This window comes from Haliotis asinina, chromosome 8 (assembly GCF_037392515.1).
Source record: "Haliotis asinina isolate JCU_RB_2024 chromosome 8, JCU_Hal_asi_v2, whole genome shotgun sequence".
Taxonomy (NCBI): Eukaryota; Metazoa; Mollusca; class Gastropoda; order Lepetellida; family Haliotidae; genus Haliotis; species Haliotis asinina.
Window position 1 is genome coordinate 14,093,157 of NC_090287.1, and position 11,265 is coordinate 14,104,421.

The 11,265-nt window shown below is 38.6% G+C and overlaps 1 protein-coding gene across 1 annotated transcript; it reads right to left on the reverse strand.

Annotated features, from left to right (window-relative positions):
• Positions 1 to 2,212: 2,212 nt before the first annotated feature.
• LOC137294463 (uncharacterized) lies at positions 2,213 to 5,673 on the reverse strand. Its single transcript, XM_067825484.1, has 5 exons — positions 5,585 to 5,673; positions 4,512 to 4,605; positions 3,826 to 3,944; positions 3,202 to 3,301; positions 2,213 to 2,442 (listed from the first exon to the last, which is right to left on the reverse strand). Exons 1-5 carry the CDS (start codon positions 5,618 to 5,620, stop codon positions 2,213 to 2,215), a joined length of 579 nt encoding a protein of 192 aa, XP_067681585.1. The 5' UTR covers positions 5,621 to 5,673.
• Between the last annotated feature and the right edge of the window lie 5,592 nt (positions 5,674 to 11,265).

An 11,265-nucleotide genomic window follows, 5' to 3' on the forward strand; every position in this document is an offset into this window, starting at 1 on the left:
ATATTACTACCATCTGCTCACGTGTTCTATGGAAATGTTTTGATTTTCCAGCAGGACAACGACCCAAAACATCGTTCAAAGCATTCACAGGCCTGGTTTAGGGGCCAGCATATAGCATTATTAGATTGGCCAAGCTGTATCCCTTACTTAAATTCAACAGAGAATGTTTTGGGACTTATGAAGAAAAGTGTCAGTGAGGCAAATCTGACAAATATTACTGAAATGAAAGAAGAGGTTGTCCAATATCGGGACAGCAAGAACCACGCTTTCCTAACTTCTCTGATCAGCAATATGCTCTGCCGCATAGAAGCTTGCATTGCTGCCTATGGTGACTTGACAAAATACAAACTGTTCACCTGTTTTTGAATCTGGAGTTATGTTCTGCTAATATTCACATTTAATGCGCGAGTAATCAGTGAGAAAGAAATGAAAAATTAATGATATTTAAGCTCTCAATAATTTCTGGTTATGCTTTACAACAGATATAAGAAAATACAAACAGTTGGTGTTCTCGTGATTTCTCAAATATCATATTCATTTTTAAGAAGAACAATACTAAACGAAGATTGGCCGTTTTATTTTTGGGTAAACCAAATCTTCAAGGCAAATCTAAGACATTCCAGTATTGGTAAATCATTTCCATTTGAAAGTGGTGGAGCTCGCGATGATTTGAAATCTGATCTCGACACGAAAGTTCCAGTTGAGCGTTTCGGATGGAAAACGGGCCCACGTAATATGAGTTTAAGGTATGATGTTTCTGAAAAAGTATTTGATTGTTATTTGTTTGAACTATTATCTTAATGATATTGACCGATATAAGCACGTTCGGACATGTTCCGTCTGAAATAAAAACATCGGTGAATCTGTGTCGTTATTTTCGAATTTCCTTTGGAAACCCAAAACTTTCATCAACGCAATTTTCGTACAGTTTTGATTTTTTGTCGTAACCAGTATTTGTTTATACTGATTTGGGGAATAACAGTATTATATTTACTTCGTGAAAATTTGTAAATCGCAAATGATAACATGATAATGATATAAATATCAGTTTGTCAATGTCTACAATAATGTACAGACCAGGTGTATATGTGATTTACCGATATGAAATAAACGGTGTTGGAAACTGAGTATGTGGATGTGCTATTTTTCATATACTGCCAAACGTGTTCCATTAAATCCTGAGGGGCAAAACACGGAGGGACGGTATGGGCACCTGAGGATGGGGAAGGGTGCTTCTGACATTTTAAAAAGATTTCAGCAACTTGAAATATATGCCAGGTGATTTAATTTAAAGGTGTAAGTAGGATCGTACAAAAGATATGATAATACAGTTTTTGCAGATGTAAATCTTATCACTATTTTTACTTCTTTCTTCTTACTTTACTTTCTACTTCTTATTCTTTACAAAATTAGACAGGTTAAGGTTTGGTTGCACAAACGTATGTCAGGGGTCCTGTTCATTTAGGGACATTTTTCACAAATGACCATTGACACTTTAATGATGTCAAAAGGGAATCTATCCAAATCCTCGCAATGATTAAATCCACTATCTGAAATTGGTGATATGCTCATCTCTTTTCTTCTGAGTTAGATATGTAACTGTATGTTCAAATTTCAGTTTCAGAAACATGAGCTGACAGAAATGTAAATTAACAGCAATGACCGGTATGTACCAACAGATAAAAGGCAAAGGCGCCTCAAGGAAAATGTCACTTGAACCTTTCAAGGTTCTGGATCTAGCAAAACTTTGGGAGACTATTTGCATATGCCGCTGATTTCAATATTATGAAAAAAGAAATATATTCAGCATACTTCTCATATACATTCAGTGCAGAGAGAAGAGGAACTCCACGTGACTGTCAATAAAAAGACGGACTTAAACTGTCGTGCTGAGGAAAGCATACAGCTGAGAACTGGTTTTGACTACAACATGCGTCAAAACGATACAACTGCAAAATGCTAGGTCCAGCGCTGCCATTCAATAGCCATTTTGTACATACTGTTTTTGTGGGGTGTCTTCTGTTTGTTTGGTTGTTTCTATTTTTTGGTTGTTGTATTATTGTTGGGTTATCTTTGGTGGTGTTTTTTGTGTTTGCGATCACGAAACGTGGTTTAAAGCTGTCTTTGGTCCGTCATTTATGAGTATCCTCTTCTCAGGGTAGATAAAACATTCACTGGTCATTGTGATTAACATATGAATCTATTGAATGCTTTATGACATAACGTCAGATGCAGCTGAAAAGCGGTCGATGATTGGTCCTTCACACATTTTGTAGAGAGTGCATAATGAGCATGCGCGGAACGTAGTATATCCTGGTATGGTCACCATCTGTACTCTATAAGCCGTCCAATGATGGATCTCGCATGCACCAGTGGATGTGTTGTACGTGTAGTACGCAGTTAACCGTCTGTAAGTTATTAAGGATCTCCTTTCTTGACATTCTGAAAATGAATGCATTGAATCTAAACTCTAAAACTAAGAATCGATGCGCAGTAACCTATTCCGCTCATGGGAGACCGTACGGACTTGAGTTTGGAACTAGGTCAAATGAATAGAGTACCAGTAACGTGGCTGATTACAACTACCGTTGATCACTGGAGCGTCGGGTCCAGCCTACATTGATTACAGGCTGTCTTCATGTATCAAGCAAACCTAGTGGGTGAATATGGCCAAAACAAACAGGTAATCTTCAGATGACACAATCGACCTCGAATTTCCAGTTCCATCAATGCCTTTCTGTTGAATACGGGATCAAGGTGACGATTTCATGCCAGTCCAACATATTTTCAAACCAAGACACTAATCAGATCGGTTCAGAGTTTTTAGTCCACAATCATAGGCTTCTGGTAGAAGGGACGCAGTTCTTCTATGCGGGTTCCCGCACCACCATTTTGTCAACTTTGAAAGTTCATGGTCGTTAGTGGTTGTTCATTGGGCGTTTAACGCAGCATTCAGCAATATTCGGGCTACATGATAACACTCTGAGAATTATCGAGTCTGGACCAAACAGTCCAGTGATCAACATCATAAGCATCGATATGTCAATTTTGAAATTAGGATGCGATGACATGTGTCAATGAATTCAGATATGCCTGACCACCCAATCCTGTTAGTCGCCTCTCACGACAAGGGGTGATTGTTGAAGACGATTTCTAACCCGGATATTCGCGGGTGTAATGTACGGTTACTGGTGTTCTTACGTTTTCCCATTTTGCTTGAAAAAGATGGGCAGCATAATGTCTGGGGAACGCTCTTGTTTCCTCGGATCCGACATGAAGACCCTTTTTCACACACTTTGCCCTAAAACACATGAAAGGAACAATACTTGCAACAATGAGCTGACACGAGTCGCTATGAGTTGCATGTGTTTGGATGAATGAGAATCGCTTTTGGTAATATAACTAGGATATGACGGCTGAGGACTCCAGGAAATACACTTCACTCTTTGTACCAATGGTAGAAATCGAGCAAGACTTTCGGCGTGACGAACAAACGCTTTTAACAGTAGACTGTGCCACAATCCTGGATTGTATATTAGTGGCCTACATTTAAGCAGTTAATTACCGTTAAAAACAAGCTCAGCATCAAGTAAATATATGTACTGCTTGGGAAGGCATAGATGCAGACTGGATGCTTTTCAAAATGTTGAGATAGAATCTTAACCGCCAAAGTCAGGATTACATATCTCGATCTGTTCCCCTCCGAGCCCTGGGTTAATGCCATTGACTAATTCACTCTCTTAACATCTATGAAATCGTACGAGAATCACTTGATCAGCTGACCATTGGTCCACTCCATCAACCAATCATCTTGCATCCACTCACCAGACAGGGGAGCCAGAACCTGCATCGACACACCTGTGTTGTAACTGGTCCCCGGGAACACAGGTAGCGACACACTGCTTGTTCAGGTGAAGATTCATCCTTCACACTCTGTATAACACCTGCAACATGACATGAATCTGACATATAATGGATAGTATCACCCGTGCCATAAATCGGTATCATGCTATGTGGGTATGTGCTTCATACATGGAAAATGTGGGTTCATGCCATCCGTTTTCTTCGGTAATATTAATACACTCAGCAACAAAAATACACACTGTCAAATGCATGTGCTTCGATAATGTGTGTTTGTTTGTTGTGTGTGTGTGTGTGTGTGTGTGTGTGTGTGTGTGTGTGTGTGTGTGTGTGATATTGCTTATATGTGAAATGTTTTGTGACACATATAACACACCACTATTGGACATATTGTATTTAAGCAGTATATATATCATTAAAAAAGTAGGGGATGTTCCATTTTCCAATCATACCAATGCCAATGTCAGTGCATATGAGATAAATAATGTATATCCATACAGATGAAACATTTCCACAGGAAGGGAATAAATAGTCAAACCTTGCATTAATTTGTCTTTATCATCCGCTTCCTCCTTGGTTTCATCATTTACATGTTTTCAATCTTGTAAACCCACTTTTTAATGGTATATATTATTCCTCCATGGACTTACTTTCAGGGAGGAGAAAGCTTTCGGTTGTGATGTTCGGTTGGCTCCTAGCTTCAAGCGCAACCAGGAACCATCCCATGACACCAATAAATATCAACTGTAACAAAACACATCTTCAGTAAACATCACTTTTACACAGAAAATACACACATATTTAGATAAGCCATAAGACCCTAGTGCTGTGTACGATACACAAAACAACCCACAGTTCAACTAGGTCAAGAGTCCTATGATACTGTTAAAGCAAAGGGAGGTTCCACTGTACGATTATATTGTCGGGGTAATTAAGGCCTGATTTTCAAATCACTCACAGGGTGTCAAAAGGATCAATAAACTTTCACTACTTGGGTGGGTCTACTTAACTTTCTGATAATTGCTTACATAATTAAGGGACACTGAATGTGGCTCGTGAGCATATGATGAATGTAATGGTATCTAGGCCTACTTCACAGACACATCGTGACACCACGAATCGAAACCACGAATATACAAGCCAACTTTGTAAAGAAAAAAACCAGGCATTTGGTCCAGATGAAATTAGTTTGTTGTTTGTTTAAGGCAGCACTCAGCACAATCTAAAACAAAAAAACAAATGCTATAAAACTATGCACCCTAAACGTACATGCTCACTAACACCAACAGTACAGAAAACAGATACTCTATGTCTGTATTCAGGTCGGAACTTCAGGTGGCTATCGGAAGAGAAACAGTAACAAGTCAACCACGCATGGCCAAGCAGTGAGGACCCTGCTCGTCCGGTCACTATACTAAACAATGCCAGACTTCGGGACAGACAATCTTTATTTATAATAATTAACCGTACCAATGATGACTTTGTGCAGTAACAAATTAGCAATTACAACCTTAAAAGAATAGGTAAAATAAAATGTGACATATGTATCGAAAGAGCCTACATGAATGTGCATTCATGTAGGATACTTGTACAAGTGGTAATTCGAACAAATGGCAAAGTTAAGGCAAAAACAACACTGAAAGACAGAAGAGCGGCACGAAAAACATGCGCACTAACAAAGGTAGACAATGATTATGCACCAAATGTATAACAATACGCTCACCTTTTTGTGGACACGTGGTATCATCCCTTTTTCCATTCATAAGCATCTGCTTGTGATTTTAAATTAAATCTGCTTTAGCAAAGATTACTATTAAATATGTAGAGATCTTCTACCTTGGAAACACACGACCACATGACATTTCGTTATGGATAACATTTTTGTTTGCAGAGACATATTCACTGATAGAATGATGGATACATTCTTTCCTGAGACAATGTAAATGTTTTCGTTGTTTAAAAAGTGTCTTATTAGAATCCCGATCTGTCATAGTCACACCCACTGGCATATCACCAAAAATGACATTTGGCTGGTTTACACTTCTATCGGCAGACCATTTAGATTGCAAATCTAACATTTACAATATTTTTGTTAAAAAAAACCCAAAAAATCCCAATGGGTTGCAGAGCATCATTTGCCTGAAAACAGGAAATCCCCTCATCATCTCACAAGTTGGAAAGACAAAAATGTTTTGAATTCCAATGTTTTAACCGGAGTTCAACGTGCGGTTACACAGAAGTTGGATGTATGTCAACAACTTGATCTGATTAGTATTTGAAGACCAGACCGTCAGTCTCACGTGTGACAACATCGTGATACTCGTGACGCTGATAATGGTTTCATTGAAGTGGATCCAAGTTACAATCATGCCAACGGGGTTGGCCAAACACGTATCTATTGATAAACCAAGCCGCACGTTATAGTTGTGTCTCATTTCATACAAAGTGGCACTAACTAAATATCAGGCTTGGGGTGCGATGACAAGATTCACCTCGTCGAAGATATGGCACGCACATTGATGTGTTCCTTCAGTGCAGTCTATGATTGTTTGAAACAACCTTTTCAATAGAGCAGTACTGAAGCACTCGGATGGATGTAAAGTTTTAGTTGGGGTGGGTATTGCAGAAATTTCATATTGAGATATATTGCGATGTGAAAGCACATATTGCTTTACCTATTGCATTATATTGCAAGAAGTTTTTTTAACCAAAAAACTCCTTATAATTGAGCTGTTTCATTTATAAAGCCAAAACACAACAAACTCATTATGCTTGATTATGCTGTAGTTAAAAACTTTTAATCTTGGCCAAACAAAAGTATAAATAATGTTTGGCTCAAATGAAACAAGGAAAAGAACAATTTAACACAGTACTTACTAATTTCAACAAGTTTCTTCACTTAAAAATGGCTTGAGATTTCAGACTGCATCTTGAACTAGTTAGGTCATATCAGCGTAAATCATTGACGAGTAAATATTTAAAGCATTCAGATCGAAAACATTGCAAACACTTTGAACACAAATTAAGCAAACATCTTTAAACCGAACTTAACGTGACTAAAAAACGGAAATATCCGAAGATTTCCAAGTGTTACTAAGCTTTCCGAATACATGTGAAAATACCGGTTTCCATGTCTGATCCGGTGAAAACCGGTAAACCTGTTATATTGCGCAACCTTAAGATTTAGTTATGGTTTTCCAAAAAACGGGTGAGCTTGATGCATCTACGTGCAATGCTCCATGGTCTAGAGGTTGTTTTAATGTTAACACTTCATACTCTCCTACCCTATGCTGCATACAAAAAACCGCAAAACACCATGCATAAACGTGTCAGCTATCTACAGGGCTAAAAACGAACTACTCATCAAGAGATATTCCATCATTTGTTCGTTTAACAGGTTAAACGGTATAGGTGATGAGTATCGGTGTGATGTCAAAGCATGTGATACATTATGATGATTAATATCCTCCAGGTAAACCCTCAAGGTTATTCAGTGCCACTAAATATATAAGTATCTTTGACATATGACCCGCCGAGTCCTTGGGCGCTTGACAGCGCTAGATTGATAATGATTGGAATCACTATAGATTCAGTCGAAAGGATATTTAGGACAGAAGCCAATACGATTTAAAATATTGGCAGAACAGTGTTGTTAGGGGCCTGACCTCATATCGCCCACAAGTTATTTCGCTTTGATCCTTATAAAAAAATAAAGTTGACTGAACATCACAAAAATGCTGTTATACCTTTAGAAAAATAGGTATTCTTCCTTTAATAAAAATACACTCTTGCAATAGTGATTGATACTTTACAAATGTCAAGTATTCAACCAGTTAATATAACAATGTCATTATAATGATCAGTCACCTAGGTCAATCAACAACATACATAATTCAGTCACAGAAGGATTACAGAAGATATAGAAATCCGTACAAAAATCGTGTCGTCTTCCACTCATGTACTTGCAACACAGTCGTTGAATATGGAAGCCTGTTGACCATGCATCTGGACCTTGTTCCATAACTTCAACCTAAGCATACTTGACATGATCCAGTGGCAGTAGTATCATAGCTGCAGCTCGTCGGACTGGACTCTGTACTGCAGGATTGTTCATGCATTCTACGCACAATTGCAAGATCCCTTGTCAGCAACATGACACCACAAAACTTGGGCATAGTGAAAAAAAACAGCCCCGATGTTACGGTTAAGAATTTACCGTGACAAACGATGTAAAAAATCCCCTTGTGAACCAGCAAAACAGAACAAAGACAAGTCATAAACGTTCAAATTATGTATTATTATGCAACAAGAGCAAGATATACAAAGTCACAAGTCAGTTTCACAATGGTGATTACAAATACAATTCAAGTGAGACAAAATCTGTCTGTGGGTCACAAAATTAATACAATATAGCAAACTCTTAGTGTGAGAGAGAGTCAACCATGCAGAATGTAAACACAGCGGTCGGTCTGACGGCTGTTACCGTAGATTCGGGCGTTGACGGATTTTGATGATGAAGTGTTCTCAGTGATGTATATCCTCCAGTTAATATGAATGAGTGTCGCCTTCAACACGGCAACCAGCCCTTTTATATATAATCAGTCATTTCCCGAAAGTTCGGGCACTTACGACAATCGTCAACACTGTAGAATGCACTCGAATATGTCTCCCGGAAGTAAACACATAGTAAACTAGGAGCAGATGAATTCCTGAAAAAAAACTGAATCCTAAAAGTGTTGACCATCTATTAAAACGAAATGTGACCCATCATAATAATTATTCAAAACACTAAACATTGTGACCCCAAAATAATTATTACTTAATTAATTACAAATTATACAGAATATACACACTCGTAACACCCGAACAGAGCTGCCAGGGAAGATCTCACTACAGCACTGACGAAAGCCGATTCAAATCTGTCTGGATCACATCTGGGGAGGGTTTACACCAGTCTGTGCACTAACAGAGTCCTTCAACAATCAAAAGAACCTAACATAAGTCTTGTTTGGGAGAAGTGAAAATACCACATGATACATGCTACCATTCACCAGACAAACAATGTACACCTGCAACCACAAGCTAGGACAAATAGAGAAAATACCGTCCATGATGTCAGCTTCACCCAGTATTTCCAACCTCTCAGTGTTTGCAAACACCATTAGTCTCTCACCCACACACAGGAAGTTACTTCCGTCCCCTGTCTTGGTCCATGGATCTTCCAGGTTGACTTTGGCTTTGGAATCAGAAATTGGCCGAGCCGTCTAGGGATCTATGTCTGTACAAGGCTGTTCAAAGACATCAGATAAGCAATGTAAGTAAATGAGTACGTCATGTCACACAGACAACGTACAATATCATCTTGTTTAATGTTAACAGCCAGTTGTTAATATTAATACCCATTATTATGATAGAGATGTGGTAGAACGATTAATGTAGGCGATATGAGGTGTAGGCGAAATGGCGTATAGGCGATAGGAAGGCAAGCCTTGTTAAGCATGGACATCAGGGGCGGATACAACTTTATGGGAAAGCTGGTGGGGCCGGTGGGAGACATTCAATGGTCATTTGATAAACTTACTGGACAAAAAGGGGGTCCGCACCCAACATCCCCAGTATTCTGTATGAAACGCCTACCAATACATGTCACTGATTCTGAAACTGATTCGCCATCATTAAAAACAATATCAAACTCATTACCTTTTGGTTTGGATACTAAAACCAAACGTCAGATAATAATGATTATAATGATGGAGATAATTTGACAGGATATCTGAAGACACAGAAACCAGTAAATGTTTGTGTAGAGGCATCATCTACATGCAGCCACAAATGTTGATGTGACAAACGTGTAAGTAATGCATTTTGCCATCACAATTTAAGTGTTCCCATACCGATCTGTAAAGAACTACACATGCATTCACAAAGAGATAATAAAAATTCATTTTATAATATTTATTCATGTATATAGCGCCTAATATTCATCTGACTAGTTGCTCACTGAACCCTGTAATCAGAATTTGATTATTATTAACCCGGATAACCCACTGCCCGTGAGGCACTGAGAGGTTAATAGTTAGATGACTTATCTTACCAGCTACCCATTTCTTGCCGGGAAAACAGAGGCAATCTTCAACATCTCACTTGCCGGAGGTAAGACCACATGTATCAAGTATACTAGGACTGAAGTCCTAGAAAGTCTCAGGAGGCAATGTATCAAACACGGTGATCCATCCAAGGATTCTCTCGATCGACGCTGCTTAACTTCAACTGATCTTTATACACGGACTCTGCCCACATACTACTGTAGTGAAAGGATTATGGGAACATATGCTAATCTTGGCAGACTGGAATGGTTTTCAATTGCCACTACTGTGAGAGAGGGTCGGTTTTCACCATCCTGCCGCAGCGACCTACAACTGAACAGGGTACTGGCCTACAGTGAGTTCTTATCTTAAACACTAATCCTGAGATTAATCTTGGCCAAAATACTGTCAAAACTTTCCTTGCGACTGTAAGAGATATACTTGTGTCATATTTGACACAAAAAGTAATATTTATGTTTCATATTTGTTTTGTTGCAATGGAAAACTGAATTTCATGCAAAAATCCAGATTCTAAGAATTTGATAACGTTAATGTTTTTGATGGGCTACAGGATATCGACCAATCAGGTGCTTAAACCGTTGTGTGCCTCGAAATATTAGGATGTTTTTCGTTTGCAATAAATTGGTAAATCTGCTGTAACAGTGATATATCTCAAGCAAGTATATCGAAAAATGATTATAATCCATCTATTGTCTTGATACATATGTTATATATTGAATTCCGCTTTCTTGGTACAGTACAAATTCTAGTACTTTTTGAGTTGAGTCCCATCCGGGATTCGAACTCACACCCTCAGTCAGGCACCGGATCGCCATGTTTGCTCAGATTTTTCTTTATTGCTAAAATTTAACAAGTGTATTATCTTGTGCTGCAGAACATTCTCATTTTTGATTGTGTAAATCAAAACATCTTCTTGATCGTTAAAAAAAGTATTGATCGGTTCTTCAAGGATCCTGAAATAAATCGATTAGTCCCCGTTTCGTACCGAAAGAGATGAACACCAAGCAACCCAAACTTTACAGTATAAAAAGAAAACCAGCATTTTATTGAAGAAAGGTCAACTTCTATTTTACCTTTCATTACTGTGGGGGTTGGGTGGGGGTGCGTTCGTGCAGGCATGCCCATGAATGTGTGTACATTCACACAAAGATACACAAACACATGCACACGCTTACAACTTGAAATGGATTTATACATTCTCTCTCTCTCTCTCTCTCTCTCTCTCTCTCTCTCTCTCTCTCTCTCTCTCTCTCTCTCTCTCTCTCTCTCTCTCTCTCTCTCTCTCTCTCTCTCTCTC